Source organism: Coturnix japonica, chromosome Z (assembly GCF_001577835.2).
Source record: "Coturnix japonica isolate 7356 chromosome Z, Coturnix japonica 2.1, whole genome shotgun sequence".
Lineage (NCBI taxonomy): Eukaryota > Metazoa > Chordata > Aves > Galliformes > Phasianidae > Coturnix > Coturnix japonica.
Genome location: NC_029547.1, coordinates 59762739 through 59788833, shown reverse-complemented (window position 1 = coordinate 59788833; position 26095 = coordinate 59762739). Strand labels below are relative to the sequence as shown.

The 26095-nt window shown below is 39.0% G+C and overlaps 1 protein-coding gene across 12 annotated transcripts in view; it reads left to right on the top strand.

The window, feature by feature from the left end:
• ELAVL2 (ELAV like RNA binding protein 2) overlaps positions 1–24359 on the top strand; it is an 86244-nt gene extending 61885 nt beyond the window's left edge. For 10 of the 12 annotated variants that reach the window (XM_032441337.1, XM_015849887.2, XM_032441340.1 and 7 more), the window contains 4 exons: positions 15690–15843; positions 18090–18315; positions 21122–21160; positions 21584–24359. In XM_032441337.1, coding sequence (XP_032297228.1) covers positions 15690–15843; positions 18090–18315; positions 21122–21160; positions 21584–21914 — 750 coding nt within the window. In that variant the 3' untranslated portion in view covers positions 21915–24359. The remainder of the gene's footprint in view (positions 1–15689; positions 15844–18089; positions 18316–21121; positions 21161–21583) is intronic. The other 2 variants (XM_032441339.1, XM_032441338.1) reach the window with 1 other exon arrangement.
• The last annotated feature ends 1736 nt before the right edge of the window (positions 24360–26095 follow it).

The following is a 26095-nucleotide window of genomic DNA, read 5'->3' as shown; positions in this document are numbered from 1 at the left end:
GTATTCCTGCTTATCTGGAGCTGGCAGCCCAGCTGAAATGTATATATATATATATATATATAAAAGCAAACTCAAAATCCAGCTCTTGGTTGAATTTTATTTGAAGCTAGATTTGAAACTTAAAACATGGATATCAGACAGGTTTTAATATGCAGTCCTAAAAAATGATGGAATAGTGTCTTCAATGGATAACTTTACTTCAGAAGAAAAGATGATTAGATTTGTATTCTCCCTGCATTCTTGAGGTTTCTGTAAAATTTTCTCAGTTTACTAGATTAATTGTTGACAGTGCTTGTTTCCTTACTGGTATGCAGTTGTGGAGGGAATTTGTTTAGGTAATGGAACTTCACGTCATGCCTGAACTCTACAGAGCCACTGTTGATTTGTGTGTGTATGGTGATTATCTTTGATTACCTGCATGCTTGCACATTATTTTTTTCATTTCTGTCCTGAAAAGGTAATTCCCAAGCGTGGAAAGCTTAGAGGCGCAAACAACATGCAAGTATCTCATCCCTCCACGTAGCAATAGGTGAACTCAGCCCATGTTTTGCTAGGTAGGTTTTCTGCATGGGGGAAAGGAGTGAATTCCTCAGTGAATTGTCCTTCACCTCACTACAGGGAAAACTCCTTCAGAAAGATAGATTAAATCACAAGATGATCTGAATGGCGATATCTTTTGGTATGTTGTGATTTCTGCACAGACAAGATCCTTTCTCTTAAAAGGAACAGAACAATCAATGGCCTATTTTTGAACTGGTACAAAACCGTGTCAGGAGGCAGATGTTTTGTTGATTAAGGCTAGTAGAAGGACACAAATCTCAGAGTTTGGTTTTACTTCTTACGGATGCCAGGGTGATTGAGTGGTGCATGCGGGCTTGAGTGGGTTGGAGCTCCCAAGGGGTGTAGCTGATGTCAGTAACATGATGCTTGTTTCTGTCTCAGAAGGTGAGATGGGGCTTTGGAATATCCTTCAGTTCTCCATGTGGCAGAGCTTCTCCATGAAGGGAGTAGCAGATGGTTTTCTAAAGCAGGTGATGTGTGATGTAGTCACATATGCAAATATGAATTGGAAATGGGAATGAAAATGATTTGTCAGAGCTACAGGCCTATCATTTAACCTTATGTGAAAGATAGAAGGCAGTTAGATAATCAGTGCTACCTACATTTTAAAAATCAGATTTAATAAGGTTTTTTCTTCTTTGAAGTTTTGTACTTGACTATTAGTGTTTCCCTGTCAAGGAAATATGGATTTAATGCTTTATCTAAAATATTTCTTAAATCTATAGGTTTTCTTCCCACTCCTTCATAGCTCTGCATACATTCAAAGAGATAATTGTCAGACTTGTATGTAATATCATTTCCAAAAGGAAGTTAGAAATGTCACTGATTTTCTGGCTGCGTGCAGAGAAGTCCCACTTAGCCATCAATTTTTGCTTGTTCACTACCTTATTGTGGAAAGATGCACAATTAGAACAGTGAGCTGTTGGTTGACTATGGGAAATACAGCAAGGGGAGACTTGAAGGCATGTGCAGCAACCTTGTTCATGTCATCTGAGATAGCATGTCCTTAAGCTCTTGGTATTATACTCTGCAGTTTCACTGATTTCCCCATTATCTAGAACCATCCTTCAGGGGTCCTTTCCAACCTAAACCATTCTGATTCTAAATACACAGGGTCAATTCTGCTGTGTGGGTGAAATAAACCCACCTTGCTGCCTCAGTTCTGCTCTTAAAATAGTAAGGAACATTGATGTGCTGAGTGGCAAAAGAGGATTCTGCTTAGTGGTTTAGTTAAAGCTAGTGAATTTTATTGATGCTGCCAATCTGCAAAGATAGTGGTGGTATGGTGCTAGACAGTTTAGTGGTCATGACAGGGTAATTAAGTACCTCAGGACTATATTCTTGAGGTAAAATTGAAACTCCAGTAAACCTGAGGCAGTAGAACAGTTTATCTTGGAACGAAGGTAATGATGTTTTTTTGCCATAAATTTCTTCAGGAGTTACATAAATGGTAATTATACAACTTTCTAGCTGTGCTATGGAAATGCTGTCAAAGCTTTAACTATTTTAAGCCCTTTCCTTACCCTACATGTACCTTTTCACCTCCTAGTAAAACTTGTTCTTCGCTGAAGTTAAAATCCCTTCAGACTATCAGATGATGGATGTTATTTAACTGGCTTACCTGAATGCTTACTCATTGTTTTAAGAGGAGAACGGTAGAATCATAAGATTCACTTGTGAATGCATATTGCTGTCATCTCCTGTAAACATAGCTTTTTTCCTATTTGGACCAGCTGGTTTGTTCCTGCAGGAGTCTGCTGCAGTTTTCCCAGAATCAGAGGTCCCTCACATCACTGCAGCTTGCCCTGAGACTGCTGAGCAGGTTTGTGGCCAAAAAACTCTGTGGTGCAGACTTTCTCTGAGCCTGCACAATAGGTATCCAGCACAAATAGATGTGTTAGGGCAAACCAGGACTGAAGGAAGATGGTAAATGTTTCCAAAGAGCTTAGTTATAAGAATGCAATAAAATAATCAAAAGTAAAATACTGGGACCAATATTACACTTTTTTGTCTCAGCCCTCTCCATGCTATGGAAAGTCTGAGTAGGATGTGACTTTTCTGCAGATGTCCAAAAAGCTACAAATGTCAAGTGTGAACATCTGTTTGGGCTTATTAAAAACCAATTTTTTTTTTTTTTTTCTCACCAAGGGTACTTTTATTACTCTGAAAAGTAGATACTTCGGCAGTTACAGAAGTACTGAGAATCTGTTTGACCTCTACTAAATAACAGGCTTTCCAGGCTACTTGACATTGTAAATAGTGACGGCAGGCATCTTTCATTCTTAAAATAAGACTTTTTTCCTGAAAAGCTTCATAGCTATTTGTAAATGATAGCATATAGTAAATGATAACTGGATATTTAATTTTCTTTAACATTTGTAGTAGGTGTGTGGAGTGATTAATGAAGGGCAGACCCAATGACGTGCTTGTCAGTGTTTCTATGCTTGGAGAGCTGCTGAGGAATGGGACGTGGAGAACTTGAGGTGCACTTCCTTTTATTCACCTCAGCTTCTAAAATGAGCAGAATTGAGGCTTCTTTGTATATTCCTTTAAAGGGCTGGACATTACACTTCATAGTCTTGTCCTATTAATTATATATATATATTTTAACTGGAGGTGTTTGAAGTGTGTAATGCTGTTAAAGCTGTTGGGTATGAGTGAGGAGGAGAGTATGCATATATCAGGAATAATAAGGACAGGAAAGGTCTCAGGACCGTCAAGAAGTAGGAAAGCCTTTTCTCCAGGTGCAAAGAGGGAAGTTTGGAGAATGTCTCCTTTTATTTATTGCTCTTCATTTGCACATAAATTAGGTGTTGTAAATAATTCTTCTTAAAAAGACAATAATTGACTGCAGATTTTGAAGTCTTCTGTGCTACAAATCCTTTAAAGGGTAAAGCGGTCAGAATTGTTATCCTGGAATTACCATAGAATCCGTAAAGTTAGGAAGGACCTCTGAGGACCATCTAGTCCAGCTGCCCTGCAGTGTACAGGGACACCACAGCTTGATCAGGTTGCCCAGGATCTGATCCATCCTGGCCTTGAAAGTCTCCAGGGATGGAACATCAACCATATCTCCAGTGCCTTACCACCCTCACTGTAAAATATGAATTCCTTATATTTTAAATTCTACTATCCTTTTATCCACTGGAGTGCACAATCTTCATTTTATTGTAAAAAGACATCAATGATCTTAATTGCTTTTTCTCTTGTAGTACAATAGATTTCTGATAGTACTTTTACCTATGTTATCTCAAACACTTTTATGAAAAACTGAGTCTGTTAGTTTTTAACATGGTTTCCATTTGGTTCCTGTTAACTTAGATGTTTCTGCATGTATCATTTGGTAGATGGAAGCAACTTGAATCACAGAATTGTAGGTGCTGGGAAGGGACCTTTGGAGATCAGTGAGTCCACCCCCCCCCCCTTACTTAGGCAGGTTCTTTACAGTAGGAACTTCTTGTGTCCACTTCAGACCAGGTCTTCTGAAAGCCTGTTCTTGGTGTTCCTTTGTGGTAGGTAGTTTTGTGAAGTGTTCCTCTTAAAGAAATACACCGTACTTCATCAGTTATATTCTAAGAAGTGTTCCTAGTTACCTTCTTCTTTATCGTATTAAGACTGATCTGAAGAAAAGGCAACACAGCATAGGGGCCCGGAAATACAGCTGCCAACAGATTAAATGTGAGGTCAAGTGAGTTAGAGAAGAGCTGACTTTCTTCATTTGTTAAACTCTGTATTTCAGTTCTCTTTCCCCTTCCACTCTTTTCGTAATGTAGAATACGCATTTAGGATTACAGAAGGAATAAAAAAAAAATAAGAACTGTGCAGTGCGGTTTGGGGCTCTGTCAAACCCAAAGTACCATATCTGTCCCTTCTCATTCCCTTGTTTGAAGCTAATGGCCCCTTTAGTTTTCAGCAGTACTAATAGCAAGAAACAGAAGAAAAACTGGTTTACCCTTGTCAAGGGCAACCGCTCTGGACACTTAGTTTAAAATGCCTTTATCCATCCTTGCAGAAATTAGTACCCAGAGGTACTCAGAGGTTTCCATCAGCTTGTTTATCCTTTTTCTCCATCTTTCTGAGACCACCAGTGTGTCTTTAACTTAAACTGACCATGTTCTTAAATAGGTGGTGCTACTTATATACACCAAGCTGCTACTTTAAACAAGGCCAAAGACAAATTACTGTAATGTTTGAAAGTCTCTGCTTGATACTATGATATGCTGCATAGAGATTCTCTAGCTGACTATTTTCAAATCCAATTGAGGTTGTGAAAAATGTTAATAACTTCAGGGTTATGTTAGGACACTTATAACACACATTCCTAATATGTTGGTTAATGTTTCCAAGGATTTTTTGAGGGGTATCCTGACTGTATAAGCATACAGAACACCAGAATGAGTTTAAGCGCAGTACCAGCTTGATCTGTCTTTGCTTATGGGGTCATGTTTTAATCACTTTTGCGTAAAGGAGATTCAGATACCTTTGACATAGTTGCTTGCAGAGAATTCTGTTACGAATGGGAAGTTTTTTTCCTAAAGTATGTTTCTCGTGAGAATTGTAGAACAGAAGATAGGGTTTTTTGGTAGCTGCTGGAAGTTATATCAGACTTTCTAGTTGAAGCATCTCCTCTGTCCAGAGAAACCAGTGAACTGTAGTTGTGTTTCCAAATGAAACATGGTTCTTAGGTGACTCAGTGCTATCCAGGGATGTGGAACTGAGTGAGAATCAAAGCTGGTTACTAAGTAGGGTGCGTTCATCTATCTGTGAACCCTGAATGGGTATTGGGACAGAAGGGCCACTTAAAGTATTTCATGAAAAAGAAGCTCTTATTCCAGTGTGCTGTTGCTATGCACTGAGTAAAATACTACTATTGATCAGTAGGACTCCTGACAAATGATGAAGATAGGCCATATTCTGTTTGAAAACCCACAGCTTAATGACTGGCTAGATAGTGGACAGGTAAGAGTTGATGACTTAGTGATGTAAGACCAGGTGTTGATCTTACCCATGTTGAGGTGACTGTTCAGCTGCTGCATACGGTATGTCTTTGGCAATTGAAAAAATGTCTTGTTTTCATAAGGAGATATTGCTGTATTTTATTTCTAGATACCCTTGGGAATTGTACTGGGAAGAAACACTTTCTTTTCTGTCTAGAGAACCCTACACTTTACACCATGCAAGATGTTTTTATTTCAAGGGATTGCTTGCATGCTTTCTCAGTTTCTCAGACTGGTTGTCTCATTCCTCTCTTTTACCTTTCTTCTCATCCAAATAGCATCAGTTCATGGTCTGTGACCATTGTAAAGCTTGCATCTCGTACTCTGCTTGCTGGTACATCTGCTTTCATAATGATTAAATTATGCTAAATTTTGGGGAAATTGCAAAGAAAAGACTAACCTGATTTCATTCTATGACAAGGTGACCTGCTTGGTAGATGAAGGTAAGGCTGTTAGTGTGGTCTACCTGGACTTCTGTAAGGCCTTTGACACTGTCCCCCATAACATTCTGGTAGAGAAACTGGCGGCCCATGGTTTTAATGGGCACACGCTCTGCTGGGTGAAGCACTAGCTGGATGGCAGGGCCCAGAGAGTTGTGGTCAATGGAGTGGAATCCAGTTGGCGGCCAGTCACGAGCGGCTTGGGCCACTTCTGTTTAACATCTTCATTGATGATCTGGATGAGGGGATTGAGTGCACCCTCAGTAAGTTCACAGACGACACTAAGTTGGGAGGGAGTGTTGATCTGCCTGAGGGGAGAAAGGCCCTACAGAGGGACTTAGACTCAATTGATGGGCCAAGTTTAATGGCATGAGTTTCAATAGGACCAAGTGTTGGGTCCTACATTTTGGTCACAACAACTCCAGGCAACCCTACAGGCTTGGGGAGTTGTGGCTGGAAAGCTGCCTGATGGAAAGGGACCTTGGTGTGCTGATGGACAGCCAGCTGAATATGAGCCAGCAGTGTGCCCAGGTGGCCAAGAAGGCCAATGGCATCCTGGCTTGTATCAGGAATGGTGTGGTGAGCAGGACTAGGGAAGTCATCTTGCCCCTGTTCTCGGCATTGGTGAGGCCTCACCTCAAGTACTGTGTTCAGTTTTGGGCACCTCAGTAAAGAAAGAACATGGACGTACTGGAGCAGGTCCAGAGAAGGGCAGTGAGGCTTGTGAAGAGCCTGGAGAATTGACCCTATGAGGAGAAGCTGAGGGAGCTGGGGCTGTTTAATGTCTGGGGAAAAGGAGGCTGAGGAGAGACCTTATCGCCCTCTTCCAGTATCTGAAAGGTACTTACAGTGAGAGTGGGGTGAGTCTCTTCTCACTGGTGACAAGTGACAGGACAAGGGGAAATGACCTCAAGTTACTCCAAGGTAAGTTTAGGTTGGATGTTAGGAAACACTTCTTTACAGAAAGGGTAGTCAAGTACTGGAATAGGCTCCCCAGGGAGTTGATTGAATTGCCATCCCTGGATGTGTTTAAGACCTGTTTGGATGTTGTGCTCAGAGACATGATTTAGCAGACGGTTGTTAGAGTTAGGGTACTATGGTTAGGCTGTGGTTAAACTTGATGATCTTTGAGGTCTTTTCCAACCTGGATAATTCCATGATTCTGTGAAGATGCTAAAAATGCAAAGGGGAAGTGAGCAGCTGCAGGAAGCTCCATCTATAAGGAGACTTCACCATTTTTACTTACTCAGATTTTTTTCAGGGAATGTCAAAGTTCAAAGGAAGTTTTTAACAATATATGTCCTTTTTGTTTTTGTAAGCTACTGTGCCTGTCAGTAATCACTTTTAACATCTTACTTCAGGCTTGCTTGTAAAAGAGCTGGAGCTTCTGTGTTCCAGCAGAGCTGTTGATGTGAACATGCAAGAGCTGTGCCAGTCAGCGTAGCTGTCCTTGTGTGCTGTTGTGTGGGATCCATTGTCAAGAGTGTGTAGAAACTGATACTGCTGTGATGCAATGTCCTGAGACAATTAGTATCTTTGCATGTCAGGGTTCTGATGAGCCTAATGTCTGCGTGATTCATAGATTCAGGATTTTGTACAGGTGACCACTTTGTGTCCAGTTGTGGTTCTGACTGTGCCTGTTTTTCTGGATGGATAAACTTGCAGGTTGATCTGTTCATTGGCTCTGTGCTGGGCATGGAATAGACAGGTACTCCATGACTAGCCTGCAATTCTGGCACTGGGTTTAGCTGGCATTCTTCATAGGATGAGGGCTAGAATAGCAAAACATCCTTTAATTAAAGTACTGAAAAGGCATTTCTGTTCTATAACAGCACGAGTTGTGAAAGCACAACCTGTTACCAGTCTTTATTAATTTAGGCACATATTTCCAGTTTGCGTTTGTCACAAACGTTTTTGTACAAGATTTTACCACCTACATAATCTCGGTATAGCGTGAATGTGTTAACCTAACAGTCTTGCATATACTGGCAAAACCAGCCTTCAAGCTTTCTTTGGAATGCGTCCATCTTTAATTTGAATAGAGGCAGAAAGTAGACTTGATAAATGCACACTCTTCTGTTTCTGGCAACCTTTTCCTGGCTAGTGAGAGCTGAGACCAAGCTCGCTGTTCTGCTTCATCATTCTATTGGAAATAACATGAAGAAGAGTTCTTGAGTCATGGCATCTCGTATATTGACCTAAGTGCAGGTTAAGACACTTGCCTTCTACAGTCACCTCTGAAAACATTGCCCAAGCAGAAACAATATTTCTGTATTTTAATTGTGCTTGTCAAGAGTGCTTATATTCCTAATGTCTTCCCTTTCCCAATATACACCTGTCTGCTTTGCAGAAATCTTTAACCCACTTTGTGGATGTCTCTTTTTCTCTACTAAAAGAAGCATTTAAAAAGAAAGTAGTATCCATAAGACAAAGCAAGATAAGCTGAAAATCTACACTGGAAGCTATTGAATATAAACATATATTGAAATCCTGACTTCTGAAACTCTAATATCCAGATATCTTAAGCAGAGGGTTTTAAATTTTACACTTTCTCCTAAAGTTCTTGCAGGCAACATAGGTTCCCTCTTGCTCTCTAGACTATTAAGTAGCTTAGCAGTTGTTTTTTTTTTTAAAAAAAAGGTAGAAGTACAGTGTTTGAGGTATCAAAAGGTAGTAGCAGATGGTAAGAAACTGAGACATTCTATTTTAAAGGCGTGATTTTTGCATTCTCTTTTGGCAACTTCATTGCTGAACCTGCTAGCTTTCACAGTTGTGAGCTGAAAGCGGTAAATCAGTTCATCTCAATGCTGAGAGAAGAAATGTTAAAGCAGTGAAAATACTTGGATTTTGTATTATTTGAAATTCTAGAAGCAGGTCTTTCCTATTAACGGCAGTGGAAAATTCCAGGAGAACAGTTTTTAAATTGGTTCCTGCAGAGCAAATACGTTCTGTTTGCTGTCATTAAATATTTAAAAATCAGACTTTCCAGCTGCTTCTCAACTTGCTCTGTGTTAAATAGTTGTGATATTGTGAACTCCAGTGTTTACTGATAAAATGTTCACTGGTTGAAATATCTGCAAAAGTAATACCTTACCACAGCTGTTGATTTAGTGTATGTATATTATGTAAAGGAATGATTCTCGAAGGATCAGGGAGTAACTGAACTAGCAAACTGACAAAAAAGGAGATGAATCAGAGGAGTCTTGCTTTAAATCTTATAAATGAAATAGTTGGACTCTGGCATCAACAACAAATAGAAACTAAGTGTCCTGTACTCCATACACGTTTTGCATGGGCATTGGTTCTCCTGTACCAATAATGTTTTCATTATTTTTCTCTTAATACTGACTTGCAGTAGTCAGAGGAAAAAGTCCCAGAGGAAGAAGTAAAATCTTCAGTTATACTAGGTGCTTGAACCTGTTATTCTTCTGATTTTTCCTGCCTGGTCAGAATTTCTGGTGCTTAGCAAGGTGCTTAGAGGTAGTTTTTAGTTATTGAGCCTGATGTGCTGATTTCTGTTCTATATTCTTAATGTGGCTGAACTGTGTAAATACCAGTATGTATGAATCAGGAGGCAGAAGTACCTCTTAGAGGTTTCCCTGCATGGATAAGTATGTTCCTAGATATGAAAAATACTTGAATACCTTGAAGAATTGAAAGAGAATTACACTGAAATTGGAGTTACAGTACTATTTACTAGTTAGAGGTTATTGCATTCATTTGTTGCTTTCTTAAAAGCATTCAGTATAGGCCTTGACTGTTATGTCAAACTATTCCAAATAGCACTTATCAGCCTTGGCAGTAGACATCAGTGGATCACCGAGAATGAACATTCTCATCATTACTGCAAGTTCAGCAGTGGGTCTATTTTTCCTGGTTATCTGCTGTTGATGCATTTGCTCATATTCTCATCTTCAGCTGTTCAGACAACTTCTGTATTCCTCCTTTGTCATCTGCCCTTGCTTTCACATTCAGCATGCTTCAAGTTTAATGTCTTGTACATGCTAGCAGTTACCTGGTCACTTTGGGTTGATTTGCTGTTTTAGACTTGGAGGAAAATGAAGTTTAAAAAGTGTTGATAGGTAAAAATCACTCCCAAGCCCAAGTCTGCTCTTCTATGGTCATGCCATTTGTACTACTCCATCCTTACAGTGTCCTAAAGTCCTCCAGCTGATGATCACTTCAGCCAAAATGAACACAAGCTTTGCATCCCCAGCCAACTCTGCTGTTTGGAGGTACTATGTCCAGGAGTGTGTCCTGCTTTTGGTTCTGTAAGGAACTTGTCATCAGTGCATATCTGAAAATTCCTGGACTGCTTGATTCTTATGTTCCTCATCAGATACCGGTGTGTCTCAAGTTACCTGCATCTTGTCCTCTTTGCATTTCTAACTTGAAGCTCTCAATTGCAGATTGGTCAGTGTTTAAGCATGTTTACCCTGCTCGTGAAGAAGAAACCTATCCCTTTCTGACTGTACTTGACTGTAAAGGAGTTTTGTGGCCAAAAGCCATTTAGATCTCATTTTGTTGACAACAGTTGCTCAGCCTCTTCATAACCCACAGTACCAACCTCTGATTTTCAAGCACTCTCTCCTTACTTGCAGAACTTGAGATGACACCTCTTGGAACACCAACCTCTCAGAGCCTCATATTCTTCAGGTTTCTAGGATTGTTGGTGTCTGCAAAGGGGGTTACAATTTGGGAGCTCTACATGCACCAGCAGCATCTCTGTGAAGTATCAGATGCAAGCTTCCACAGAGCAGCAGTCTCCTTGAGCCAGCAGATCAGTCAGTGTATGGGAACCTTTATCTCACACAGTTGTTTCTCACTCCTTTTTCTCCTAGCACTGCTACAGGGCTCCAGCTTCTGACAGTCCTGATCCCCATTTTTCTCCAAAAGCCTTGCTACTGGAGCCTGAAATGTATATAGAGAACTAAGCCTTCTGCCTAAAGTCACTAGTACTCAGGCCCCTCCTAGTGAGAGTTCTTGCGCTGTGAATGTGACTGGCTTCCTGGGTGCTCATTCTTTGATAGAACATCAGCTGCAAAGAACAACAGATGCTTCTCATCATTCCTGGAATACGCATCGTGCCCTAACTGTGGGAATATTTTGCAGCATGTCCTGTTGTACAGCAAAATGTAGAATTAAAGCAGCAGAGAGATAAAGGGTTAGGCACAGGCAATTATGTTATGTGATACTGCTACATGCTCATGCTGGAGATGTTGAGCTGGAAATCAGGTGTAGTTGACATGATCATGCTTCCAGACCTAGAAAATCTGTTCCAGCAGCTTTATTTGTGAGAACTGTTGCTGGGTTGTCTCATCAACAGGGTGAAGTGTCAGGCCATTGTAGAGTAAGAAAGGTGAATTTTCATTCTCTGCAATGCTGTACTTGAGGTGCTAATCTGGCAGAGCTTTTTGGGACGGCAGTTTGGTTCTAGCCCACTTTATTATGGCTGAGCAAGAGGAAAACAGATACTAAATAGTGCCTCATAGGTCAGTGAACTGACTTAAGGTTTTTCTTTGAGAGGGCTTCTTGCACATCTTTCTCTTTTCATAACAAACAGCGCTCTCATTTCTGCTTGTGTCGTTTTACTCTGTCTCATGTGTTGAATCAGAATGATTTGGACAGTGGGCAGCTGGATGGAGAGTTCAATTACTACATTAGATTGTGTAGAAAATGGAGTTATTTAATCTGTCAACAGCTATATAACTTCACAAAGTCAAGGCAGCCTGGGAAAACTGCGGCAGCCTGTATATCATAGGCAAGCTTTTGGGTATCTTCTGTTCACATAGGCTTTTTTCCTGTTAGAAGAAGTTTGCAAAATCTATGCTTTGCAGCCGCTGTTCTGTAAACTTAGAAAAATGCACGCTTCGAAAGCTGTTGGGTAATGTGTTTATCTGAGTTCAAAGCCAGACGCAGTAATTCTTCAGAAAACTTAATCTTGAGCAAACGATGGGTTGTTTTTGCTAGTGGTTTTTTATTTTTTATTTTTTTTCTCTTTATGTCTCTCAGCAGAGAAATGTTTGGTCAGACAGCTTTCTTCTTAACATACAAAGATAAGTCACTGTTTTTCTTCTTTTTCCAGCCAGTGCTCACTCCTGGAATGCTGACTGTTCTCTAGAGGATGTGAACAAACGTATATAGAAAACAAAACTTGTCTGACAGCTTAATTCAGACTGGATAAAGCTGTTTTCAGCCTATCTCGATTGCAGAGAATGAAAAACAGTCCAGTAAAATTGAGATATGCCAATGATCCATGCAGCTATGTAACTTCATCTACTTTTAAGTAAAGTAGAACCTGTCTGTTCCTGCTTCCTTTGGCATCAGTTTTAACTTGGAAAGTTCACTGTGTTCCATTAACAAATGGGTTTTGCTGTGCCCCCTTATGTGCTAATGGTGTTGAATTCTGAGGAGCTCAGGGGTTCATTTTGAAAACAGACATGAACTCAGCTGTTCAGAGCTACTCGTTTTTAAGTGGAGATTTTATTTTGCCCAGGCTGCTGCCCAAGCAGTCTGTCTGCACTTTGGCCTGGATCCCCTCAAGGTATTTCTGCCAAATATAACATAGTTTTATTACTTAAAGAAGCTCACAGCAGCTTTGTCAGTACCTTTTTCCTTAGCTGTTATGTTTTTTGTACCTCTTGGGCATCCAGCACTATCTGTCTTTCAGATGAATGCAGAAAACTTCATTCTCTGTATGTTTTCTTGTCTCTGGTTCAGTTTACCTCAGTGCACCTGGGAATATTAAAGGTGTGTGCTTTTTGTACATGAAAGAGTAAGGGAAAACGCAGGGTATAGCAGAAGTTCTTGGAAGTACAGGCATTAGTTAGAAAGGGGGTTGAATTTACAGGAGGAAAAAAAAAAGAACTTGGTGTCAAACATCTTACAAGTTTTGGGTCTTGGCTGCATAACTCTATGGTGGTAGATCTGCCATGTGAAAAAAAGTATTACTGAACATGTGTCAAATAGTTGAGCCCAGAGCTCACAGAGTCAGTTATTTGATGTAGCTGTGCCAGGAAACGTGGTGTCTGATTTAGCTGAATTCTGATTCCTCTTCTGTTTACTTGAATTTCAGTGCCATGCTTTCCCCCTTGTTTTCGTTTCTATAGTTGTGCTCATCATGTTTAACTCTGCAAATGCTCATCTGAAAACGATCATGCAGCTGGGTAATAAGAAAGAGCCAAGAGACATAATAGGTCTCTCCATTCCTGTCTTCCTGTGAAAGAGCTAATGTCAATGTCTTGGACTTAATAATACAAAAGTAGGAAGTTTTCAGAAATTGAGAGTTGTTTGCCCCTCTGTGGAAGGACCTGATAAACTTATGATTTGTCTTGCGAAAAGCTCTCTGGTTTTTTTTTGCACAGGAATGCAACTGCTGTTCTCATTAACATCTGTTACCTGTTGCCTTCTTTCATGAGCTTCCATGTAAATCTTGATGATAAAATCTCTGTATAGTATATGAAAAAAAATATACCTGGTGCTGCAAAACAACCATAATCAGACATTTAAGTGTTTTGGTGCTATGAGTGTAATAAATTAGACACTTCTTATGCCAGGTTAGGATCACTTAATGCCTTTGAACACTCCTGCTGTGTTTATCTTACTCTAGCTCTTATGTCATGTAATCTTCCAGGAATAATCCTCAGATGTCTTTTTATGGAGTGCTCCCTGTTTAAGTTCTTAGTTAGCAAAAACTGATTGTAGTAGAAACTTTCTCTGTTCCCAGCCGTTGTGCATAATCTTCAGGATGAACTAACTTAGTTTACAGTGTATTTTAAAAAGTTACAAAACACAAAAATTTTTGAAGGAAAGAAAAAGTATAATTGAAAATAATACCCGTCATTGTATACTACTGGATGACAGAACAACTCTGAAATTGGAAGCTGAGAAAATAACAGAATTTTTTGGGTTGGAAGGGACCTTTAAGATCACCTAGTTCCTTCCCTCTAGACCAGATTGCTCACAACCCCATCCAGCCTGGCCTTGAATGCTCCCAGGGATGGGGCATCCACAGCCTCTCTGGGCAGCCTGTTCCAGTGACTCACCACTCTCACAGTAAAGAATTGATTCCTAGTATCTAGTCTACATCGAGCCTCCTACAGTTTTAACCCATTTGCCCTTGGTCCCTCCCCATCTTTCCTCCTTTAGGCCCTCTTCAGGTACTGAGAGACTGCTGTAAGATCCCCCCAAAGTTTTCTCCAGGCTGGATAGTTCCAACTCTTCCAGCCTGTCCTCAGAGGGAAGTTTGATTTAGAGTTGTCCAAAAAGCTGATATTTACCCAGAAATCACATAGCAAATTCCAATTCCCAGTATTTTGTGGGGTGGTTTTGTTTCATTCACTCTTAGCACTATAGAATCCTAATCTGTTTTTCCTGAGAAAGGATCTTTGGCTGCCTAACATCTTGATGGTGGTATCTTCCATCAGTCCTTTTGTGGACAGTTCCTTAGTGCATATTTCTAGAACTTGAAAGAGGAGAGAAAATGGCATCTAGAGGAAATTAGGCTCAGCTCCAGTGAAGAAAGTTCTAGTGTGAAGGATTGAAACTGTGTGTAAACTGGGAACTTTTTTCATTCTTGCTTTGTGAAACTGGGAACTGACAGCTTTTCTCTTTGAAAAATTGAAATTGAACCATCTCGATTAAGACAATCAGAGTAAATGAGAGAAGACTGCTGTTATTCCCAGCTGCCTGTGCTATAAAACAAGGGCATGCTTGTTCTTGTGTCTCTTCCATTTTAAAAAGAAAGGTGGTGCTGCTCACAGGGTTCTGTGTTGGAGCTTGTCTTGCATTGGACAGATAGAATTTTAGTAGGTCAGCCACTTTCAGCAACACAGTGTTTTGTAAAGCCTCTCTGGAAGGTCAGATGATAAAAGCAGCATTGAGGATACTGCTTGTTCAGTTACTGGGGCTCTCAGTCTTAATTCCTTTTTGTTTTGCTTTCACCTTATGCAGGAGTCTTACAGTTCACTGACTTATATGTGAATTAGATGTGAAGCATTTGAAAATAGATGCCAAAGGTTTAGGCAAAAGATAGATTTACAGAGTTGAATTCCCTGCCCAGCAGCTGCATCCTGAATTATGGAGGAGAAAGGAGATAAATCTGACTAATCCTTGAGAATCCTTTTACCTTTATATTTTGTACAAGGAAAAGCCCTAAGTGTTTTCTATCCTGTTCCACTAGTGTGGGTGCCCAATTGTTATCCTTTTTGTAACACAGATAAAATTTGTCAGGACTTCATTGGGAGATACTGAACCCTTCAACTGAGTTGAACATAATTGATTTTACAGAATTTCTAGCTGGCAGGTGCTTTGAGGCACTGAGTAAAATTTGGAGCTGGGTGTGCTTTGAGGTCCTTTCCAGTTTAGGCTGTTCCCTGTTGCATTCTGCTGCATGTTCTTAGTGATGTGACTGTTTATTTTCACATTCTGGGTGGCATATATATGCCTAGCTTGTCTCCTTTATTAAGAATACTGCTTAAGTTACAGTTCACATGTAAATGAGTTTATGTGGTTAACTTCTGATCTGTGTTGCATTCCCTTCTTACAGCTGTCGGCACCAAAGACGACTCAGTTGTCATTGTGAAGTAAGCTGGCTGTCCTTAAAAACATTTCAGTATCTTAGAACAGTGTGGTTTGTTCTATTCCAAGTATTTCGGAAGTGTTCATTTTTATTACTTTCTGTTCTTTTTAGGTTTCCTATGCGCGACCAAGTTCAGCTTCTATCAGAGATGCAAACTTGTATGTTAGTGGACTTCCCAAATCAATGACTCAGAAAGAACTGGAACAACTCTTTTCCCAGTATGGACGCATTATTACTTCTCGTATTCTAGTTGACCAAGTCACTGGTAAGTGGGCAGCTTTACGCACTCTCATATAGCAATTTGAATAGTATTTCACCTTTCAGTACAGTAGTCTTATCTCTAGAATGCAGAAAAGCTGTATAGGGGCTAAAAAATGATAATTTCTGCTGGAGTTGTTCATAAATATGCATGGTCAAAAATAGGTTGCTGTGTAAAATAAGCCATCTTGAGTCATTTCCACCCTAAAGGTGTAGGTTTGTAGTCTCATGTATTGTAGTAAATCCACAGCTGCTGTCATCTTCTTTTCCAAGCTTCTATGTGGAAGTTGTCCCCATGCCCTTATGAAATGCTACTAAACACTTTCTCTAAAAAATCAAATTTTATGCAGAAATGCACAGGTGGTTCTTTGAGTCTAGGATTACAAAAGATCTGAACTATTAATTGCTATTCATTGCTATTTAGACTGTCTTTGTGGTTGCCTCAGTCACTTGAGGCACTCTGAAAAGCATGAACTTTTAAGTTTCGCAGGAGCAGTTAAATTCAGCATTTAGCAGTGCCTTAAAGAAACACAGAATTATTTGGATTGGTAAGGACACTGAAGATCACAAAGTCCAGCTGTCAGCATAACAGTAGCAAGCCCACCACTAAACCATGTGTCTAGGAGCCACATTCACCCACCTTATAAATGTCTTCAGAGATTACATGTGTAAGTAAAGGTAAATTCTAGTAGGTCAGGTACAGTCTAGGTTGTGTTTCAATATAAGTAAATGAATGTCAGTGATGCTTGTGGTTACTCTTCAGACTAGGTCTATAACACATCTATGCTGTGCTTTCATGCTGGCTTGAAGTTTTCAAATGACGTTACTTCAAAAATATTACATGTATGTGTATTGTCTGACAGTTGGCTGACCTATAATTGACTGCCAACTCTTTTTTCTTGTTGTAGTTCTCTTAACAGAAATCTCAGTATTGACCCTTAGAGTATGGAGAAGCAGGAAAAAGAACAGTAGATGCAAAGTAGAATATGCGGGCATATTTGTAATCATTGTTCAACAGATAACTGCTTACAGAGTGCTTTTGTATATTATTGCACAGAATGGGTGGCATTTGATATGGGCCAATAAGTACTTGTGAACTTCTGAAACTGTGTACTGTAGTTCTAAGTAGTCGTACTCATCCTACTATGAATACTGTGGTTCTCGGCATGGATTGTTGTCGAGCTTTTTTCAAAGTTGCTAAGAAGGAGAATGGAAGAGAGACTCAAAATGTTATGAATAATAAGGTTGTGACAAAAACTGATGTACAAAAACTGTAAAATTGAGGCTGTGACACTTGCCTCTAATACTTCCTTATGCCTGTTCATTGTCACTTTCATTTAAATTATCATTGTTTATAAACAATATTTCTCCTAGTTAATGCCTTTCTAAAGTGAGGGCAAACTTCTAACTTGTCTACTTATTCACAAGCAGAAATGTAAGAGGTTTCTAAACGGATTCAGGAGTGTTAAACCAAGCACACAACAGTGTAGTAACAGACATAGAACAGTGTTTGGTGCAAGTATTAACACCTCAGTATGTTTATATTCAAGCAACAGAATGAGGTTTTGAGTTAGTATTTCCTTAAGACCTTCTATAAATACTTGCCAATCTCCTTGCCTGTTATCTTTAACTTGCCTATACTAGTGAGTCTGTGATCTGAAAAAATCTGTTTCCTTCAAAACCATCCCAACAAAAACATGTTCGTATGCTGAAAAGGGAGTGTTTTACTTACAGGAATAAACTCGCCCTGTAATTCCTGTTACTGCAACCTAGAACACTCTGTATTCATCTACCATATTTGCTCCAAAGGGAACTTAAAGGCATGCTACAAGAGAGCATAAGGCATTTGTCCCTTCTAGGGAGTAGAAGACTATATTCATGGGGTCTCTGTAAATTGTTTAGATACTACAGAGTAGCACCAAATGAACAGAAGTTACAGTGCAAATGAGTTCTGCAATTCTGAGTTGACTTCCATCCCTCTAAAATGACTATTTCAGTGTATACTTTGACTCTTTAAGCTGCCTTGACAGTATTATTCAGCCTTCAAAGATTTCTTTCAAAGCAGCTTGCCTTGTTTAATTTAAAACAAGCCAAAACAACCCAAAAAAATGATTTTCTAAAAGTCTTACTTCTACCAGTATGTGATCAGTTCCAGTAAGGTAAAAAATCAGTGACTGTTTATAGCACTTATTGAGAGAATCAAATATTGTCAAATGTGCCTCTGAATTTATTAGTGTCCTTCACTGTATGCAGGTATGTCAAGAGGTGTGGGGTTTATCCGATTTGACAAACGTATTGAGGCAGAAGAAGCTATCAAAGGCTTGAATGGCCAGAAGCCCCCAGCTGCCACAGAGCCCATTACTGTGAAGTTTGCTAACAATCCAAGCCAAAAAACCAATCAGGCCATCCTTTCCCAGCTGTACCATTCTCCAAACAGAAGGTATCCAGCACCTCTAGCTCAGCAGGCTCAACGTTTTAGGTAAGTCAGATACTTCTGTTTAACTGAGCTGGAAAATATGTCTTCCCAGAGGCCTGTTGGTTTCCCTGCACAATTTGATTTCTCCTCTGTCCTCTTTCTGTCCTCTGTGATTTGTATGAAGGAAACCCATGGAAACGTGGAGTTTCTGCAGCTATGCTTCAAGAATATAGCTAAAGAGAAAAATGTGTTCTAGCCTACTGACAGCAGGAAAACATCTAGTAAGCCTATTCAGAGTTAAAATCAAGATAACATTCTTTTTATTCTACACTGTCAGTAAAAAATACAAATCACTTAAGGTTGCTTTTAATTTAGTGCTTTCTTGATTAATGTGAAAGCTGATACAGTCAACAGTGGCATGGGTAGTTAAATTTATGTCTTAGCCATGCAATATGCCACAGCCATCCTTTGCTTCCCAGCCCTTGTACTTCCTCCCCATTCTGGCTTTCAGATTTTATCCTGGCTTGTTTTCTGAGTGTAGGCTACTGTTTCCCTTACTCCAAATTTCAGATATCTTCTGTATCTGTTTTTCTGTGGTTATATGTTCTGATTATGTGGAAAGTACAGCACCTAGCTCCCTGTGATAATTCAGTGTCTTTAACAGGACAAATGGCAAGGACAGAGTGTAGCAAAATCTATTATCTACATTCCTGAGTGTCTTGCTGTTTTCAGTGACTTTGATAGTTTCTTTCCAGCCTCAGACCACATTACTGGAATGTGCTGTATGTTAGTACTCTCCAAGATGTGCTGTTGGATTTTTCAAGCAACAAAATCAGCTTGTCTGCTTAGAAAGAAGAGAACATAACAGCCTTGAAAAGCTCCGTGTGGGCCACCCTTGCTTTTAGATCCTGGTGCTCAGAGCTCATGGACAGGCTTCTGGCAAAGCATCCAGACTGTTTACAGCTTGTCAGCCTTTGTACCACAAGTGCCCAACAGCAGTGTAGATCAGCACTGAAGGGAGGGATACCCAATTGTATTCAGTGTTTGGGGAATATTCATACTGCTTCTTAGGGAGGCAAAATGATGTGAAAGAAGTACAAGGTTGAGCTGGTGGAGAACCAAGTGGTCAGACAGTGAAAGTGGAATAGCAGACATTAATTCTTTATTTTTCTTCTGTCTTCCAGCTTTTGTTTGCTGGAAGAGGCAGCCTTGATAAAATTTAAGTGTTGGTAGCTGTCAAGGGAGATGTCTTACATTTGGGCTTTGCTTATGTGCCATTGTTGCAGTGTTTCAGCTGCTGCTAATAGTGTAGTTCAGATTGTACTGACAGCTCAGGTCTTCTGTGTCTTTCTCATTCAAAAAAAAAAATAATCCTGGTTGTTGAAATTTCAGATGTTAGCAGGATGACCTGATGCAGTTGTACAGTCTGCAGTTAAACTTATTGAGGCCTGAAAATGTACAGGCAGCAAATACTTGGTGAGGAACTAAATGCTTTTCTCAATATGTTGGTTTGGGCTTTAGAAAGCAGCTCTATCTATAGTTGCTCCTTGGTTGCTATAAGCTGTGTAACTGAACGCATCCTTAGAAATTGCCAGGTGAATTCCATCTCTCCCAGATCTCTTAAGGCCACCCAGTAACCAGTGGAAACAGTTGGGTTGGAACCATTACTGTATGAAGTTCTCAGACCCTTGTGCAACAAAGGGGTGGTGATATTTCTGGAACTCATCTTTTTCTCACCTCCAGATCATAAATGAGAGTAGACCTATGTAGTCCACAAGCCTGCTGATTGATGGCAGGCAGCTGTCTTTTCCCCTTATGCTCTTGTAGGCAATCAGTGCGTTACTGTCTTATCCATACATCCTTCAAACCCCATGCACTGCAAAATCAAGATATTTTGTAGTTTGACCCTTACTTACCTGCAAGTAAGACCAAATCATTTTTCATTTCCTTTTTTTTTTTTTTTTTTTTTTTTTTTTTTTGTGCATGAATTACACAGTTAACTGCCTTTGACTTTGGATTCCTTATGTTACCAGTGGCTCTTAAATCTTAGAGCTCATTACTGTAGAAAAATAACAGTGAGGTACAGATCTGCAAGATAGCTGTAAGCTAAAAACCACATTGTATAAGTCTTCATTCTCTTAATTTTGTGGCATCCTGGAGGTAACCTTTCAGCAAAAGGTGTTCTCTTCACATCTAAGCTTTGCTGGGAAGAAACGAACTGCTTTAGGGATTGTATTTTTCTTGAAGAAGCAGATTCTATCTTAGCACTGTTAAAATACGAACAGAAGGTGCTGCTTGCTTCAGATATTGGCTCAGTAGCTTCATAGGGCCTAGAGATATACTGTATACTGAGAGAAGATGGAGGAGGAAATAACTTGGAGAAAGTTCACAGCCTGTAATGTATATGTCAATATTCTGAGGAAGTTTATTCTAGAAAAGAGAGAGAAAATAGTTAAAAATAATACATATTTTTAAAATGCTTGGTCTAATACTTGCCGATGTTCCAGAGCCTTATGTCTATTTAGATATTCATGTCAGCATATTGAGAGAAGTCTCAGTAAAGTCTTCATCAGAAACAAATTTATAATCTGGAAGGTTTTGCTGAAGTGTACACACTGCAGCTTTATGCTGCTGGTATTACTTGTCTTACCATAAGTTCAGCTTTTCTGAACTGAACTAGTTGAGATTGTGGATGCTGAAAAAGAACATCTGTTTAGTGTTACATTAACTGTGTAGTAAGGTGCTGCAGCTTTAGTATTGGTGGTATTCTAGCTGTGGAAACAGTGCAGAGGAGCTGGTAATAATATACCTGATTTCCTTGAGACTTTTCCAGGCATCTTAATCTTAAGACAGTTTTGCTGTTTTTCAGGTTGGACAATCTGCTAAACATGGCTTATGGAGTAAAGAGGTAATAAAGAACCACTCAATTCATAATAACCAATTCATTAAGAGTAAATATTTTGATTATCATTACTTTTTCTGTAAGACTTATTTTTGCTTGTTGAGACTAGAGCTGAAGTTACCCATCGTGCATGAAAGACAAACCTTTTGTAGTAGTGCCATGTTCCAAACAACTTAATCCTCTCTGTTGTTGTAGCATGCTTTTATTTTATTCTTCCGTGTTACTTATTCTCACACTTTGTGTTGTCCCGTGCATTGTATTTTGTACAGATGAAAAAAATGATAAAAATCCCAAATTACTGTTCCAGCCGATGAGTCCCAGCCACCTGTGGGAAAAGCTCCCCATCCTTTTCTCTTTTTGAAACTTCTTTGCTTTTGATTTTCTTAAAGTTGCTGCTGTGTTTTTATTTTGTTTCCCCTCATTCTTCAGTAGGTTTCCCCCCATGACCATTGATGGAATGACCAGTTTGGCTGGAATTAACATCCCTGGTCACACTGGAACTGGATGGTGCATCTTCGTCTACAACTTGGCCCCTGATGCTGATGAGAGTATCCTCTGGCAGATGTTTGGACCCTTCGGAGCAGTAACCAACGTGAAGGTCATCCGTGACTTTAACACCAATAAGTGCAAAGGCTTTGGGTTTGTGACTATGACAAACTACGATGAGGCAGCTATGGCTATAGCTAGCCTGAATGGATACCGCCTTGGGGACAGAGTACTGCAGGTCTCCTTTAAAACAAACAAGATGCACAAAGCCTAACAAGTTATTCTCAGTGCATTATCATTTGAAATCTATACAACAAAGGCAATTTATGGGAAGCTTTCCGCTAGTAAATGCCTTTGTTGTATATCAGTGTGGATATGGGGATAAAATGACTACTTAGCATCCTAAGAGTATGTGAGATTTTTTTATTGCTAATATTTGAATTAGAACTTCTTAAATACCTTTTGTGTTTGAATATTGAAAAGAGGTACAGGGTTTTTACCTGTCACAGTGCATTCTATTGCCTTCTTTGAAGAAGGTGGACCTTTTAAAATGTTTCATCTAAGGGAAGAAGTTTCTATTTTGTTTTGTGTTTTATTTTTTTTTTAATTACACAATTTGCCATTAAACTATGAGTAAAAATTTGAGGCTTTGTGTTAGACTACTGAAGTTCGTTTTGTAATATTACGATTCACCTTGTGTTTAATTTACAACTTGATGAGTTGCTGTTGTTGTTGTTGTTGAGAAGTATTTGAAGTTTACATTTTATTTATAAAATTATGAGCAGTATTTATTTTCTAGTTAGTGTTTGGGTTGGGGAAGGGGAGCACATTATAAAAGCTTATTGTAAGAATACTGGAGAACTTTTCATAAAGCAGTACCTTGCCAAAGAGATAAGAGCCTCTTTGATGTGGGTTTAAAAAAAACAAAACAAAAACAAAAAAAAAAAAAAACCAAAACATCTATTTTTATATAAAAAAAAAGATTTAAAAAAAAAAAATTTGGAGAAACTTTTTACTGGTCCTGGAACAAATATTTTGACTTGAATACTTTGAGAAATCTCTTCGTATGACACCTTGTGAGCTTTTAGAACTTACCAGGAAATTTGCAGCTGCTGGGGGAAAATTTAGGAAGATTTATGATGTAGAAGTAAATTTGAGACATTTGTGTTAACAAGTAGAGTTGATGGGATGCGCTGTTGGTTTCGTTTTTGTAATCATCAGTGGAGTTTTTGATCATCCTGGTTATGTAAGCGGCTCACATTAACTTGTGATTTTGAAACAAGAGAAAACTTAAATAATAATAATAAAAAAAAACTATATAAGAGCAAGCAGGAAACTTAAATACTAAGAGACGGGGGAAAAAAAAAATCTGTTCTTCCTAAAGAATTCCCTTCAGATAGAGCTCATGGTGTTTAGTGATGTACTCGCTATTGTTTGAAGAATTGTTTTGTCTTAGGAAAAGACATGTGCATGGTTTGCACAGCAGATGGATATGTTTGGAGGTATTTTGGAAGTTATGTTCAAGGCTAACACCTGAGCTTTGTGTAATGTAAATAAGACCTTGAGTTATGAACCTTTCAGCTAATTTTGATTATTTTGTTTATTTTTCAACTTACATGCCAAGTGATGGTCAATTCTGAATGTTTTTGTATGAGTTTTTTCTTTGTAAATGGCATTAACATTGTTACTTGAGGTCTGCTTATTCATTTTTGTTGTCCTGAGGACTTGAATTTACAGTGCATCAGATCTGTTGCTATTTTTGTCTGTAGATAGTCTAGCTTCAGCTGTTTATAGTGATGCTACATTTTGGGTTATAAATATGTTTGTGGTTAAAAACGAGTATAGTCATAAGTTTCGATCAAATTTCCTTACATTTTTCATACAAATTCCATAAATGCCTGTATGCTACTGAAATTTAACTTTGTATAATGCTTAAATCACTATTTGGGGACATAGAAAGTCTTTACCATGTATTGAGGAAATTAAAGAATTACAGAATATTTTCTGATTAGCATCTAGCTTATATTAAATTTTTGAGGAGAAAAAAAAAAATAAGCTGAGGGTTTTGATGCCTTCGCCAGGATGCACTGACAACTATATAGTTACGTCCTGCTTTTTGTATTAACTGAGATGCTCATATGCTTCCCCTTAGATGAAAGCAATGTTCTATGCATAAACATAGTTGTACACTATCTTTGCAGTTGCGTTTGGTTCTTATTCTTTTAAATTGTAGTTATAAATTTTTCAGTATAGTACAGTACATATACTGTGAAGCGCGTGCTAAAGTGAATAAGCAAGTTTTCATGCTGACCCACTCAATGCTATTCAAAAATCAATTGGCTTCCTGAGCACTTTATCATTCTTAGGTGCATTTAGATTGTTAAAGCTCTTCTGCATTAAATTGTATATACTGTAGGAAACACAATCTTTCCAATATAGGGAAAACAGTAGCAACATGCTTCTTTCCTGATACTACTCTAGCAAACAACAGCATTGATGAGAAGGCATGTAAATTGGGCTTCACTTTACAGTGTTATCAGAGCACTTAGTAAAATGTAAGGTTGGTATTTATTTGAAGATGTATAGTTAATTCACATCTGTTGGAATAGAAAATATATTCTGTTGAGTATTTAAAGAGGTTGTACATGTTTACTTTTGTGTTTGGATTCTTTGTACTTTTTCATGTTCAGTACATCAATAAACAAAGTTGAAGGGAAAACAGTCTCATGAGCATGTTTTATTGTATTGTCTGCCTTCACAGGTGAGCAGCCTGAGCTGAAGGTGTTTGCAAAGCTTGTTTTAGCTTAGGTTGCTAGTTGCCTACAAGGCAGTGCAGTGGAGATCCTACCAGTTCTGTTATGTTAGGATTTGTTTCCAATGTTTTCAGTTTGGCTTCTCAGTAGTGAGGCAGGTATAATAAATGAGGACTGTTAAACACATTGCATTAAAAATGAATTTACTGTCTGTCTAGCCACCTGCTATCCGGCACAGCTAAACTAATGCTCTGTTGTGTTGAGAAAGTGCAAAGAAGGGAGAAGGATTTACTCTTCATTGCAGTGTTCTTTAGCTGAAAATCACAGAATTTTCTCCATTCTTTGAGTACTTGTCTAGCAGATATCCAGTTACCTCATTCCTTCACCTTCTCAGCACTTGACGGATGCTTAAATTTATTACTAACTTTTAAAGTACATATTTTCCCAAGTTCACTGACCTTTCTTAAATGAGAATGAATTTTAATCAGTGATAATTAAACTCCAGTAGTAGCATACAGTTTTCTTTCACTCTTTTGTTTACATTTCCAATGCGATAGGGCTTGCATTGATAACTGTGTAGTATATGTTGCACTATGGAGCATCTCCCATCAGTGCACTGCATGGGGTTAGTCAGAGCTGGTGAATAAGGGAACCTGTTGGGATTTCTTAAAGAAGAGGGCACTTTTCTCACTATGTTTAAATTTTTTGGTGAATCCGTGGAAGAAAATGTGAAATCCATATATCAGGTTGTGCTGGTGGTGTGTTGTAAGTAATTATAAGAGCTCCAGGAACCTCTGCTAAAGCTAGAGATGGGCAGTGGCAGATTAGATAAGCAGGAAACAGCCCTAGCATTGTTTTGTTTGTTTGTTTTTTATTGTATTGTATTAATTGTATTAATTAAGCTTTGCAGTAGGTGGCATCTTTCTTAAAGCAGCGCTGCACTTGATGACTAATGCTTTGGGGCAGCAGATATTGTTAGTACATAGGAGGTCATCAGAGTGAAGCAGCTTGAAAGTGGTTTGAGGTATTTTGGTGGGAGAAGATGGAATGGGGAATTTAATAATATCTAAGAAGAGTCTGTTGTGGGGGGAAGTGCAGCCTGGATCTGAAAGGCTTGACTTCTGTTGCTGCTAGAAGTGCTCTCCCAGTGTAGATTATAAACGTATGCTTAACAAAGACCCCAGAAAAGCTGCTTTTTCAATTTGAGGCAACTTGTACAGTTAAATTATCCTTATTTAGGCAGTAGACCCTTACAGAACTTGCTTTGAGTGCAGTGATTTAGTTACTTAATGCTCTGCCGATACGAGCTTCTGCAGGTCATCCAGCTGCTGGTACAACAGGATTACTTATCAATACCTCTGGAAGATGACAGCCTCAAAGATATACACAGCCCTGAAAATTAGTTCCTTATATTTTTTTTATGCCCACCTGTCTGCAAAGTCTGGTGATATCTTTTAGAAATGCAGCGTGTTCCCAGCAGCCTGTTCTCTCAGAAGGAAGGGGATTTGTCAAGGTGAAATGTTTTTTTTCTCCTGCTGCTGTCTGTCCTTTGTGTAGTGGCAGACTTTATTTTTTATTCTTGGTGTTAGTGGGAGCGCTACTATGACAAAATAAACTACCATTCTGCCTTCCAGTTCCACCTGCCTGTCTTCTATGTTAAATAGTTGACATTTTATGAGGAATTTACTCCAGAGACATTATA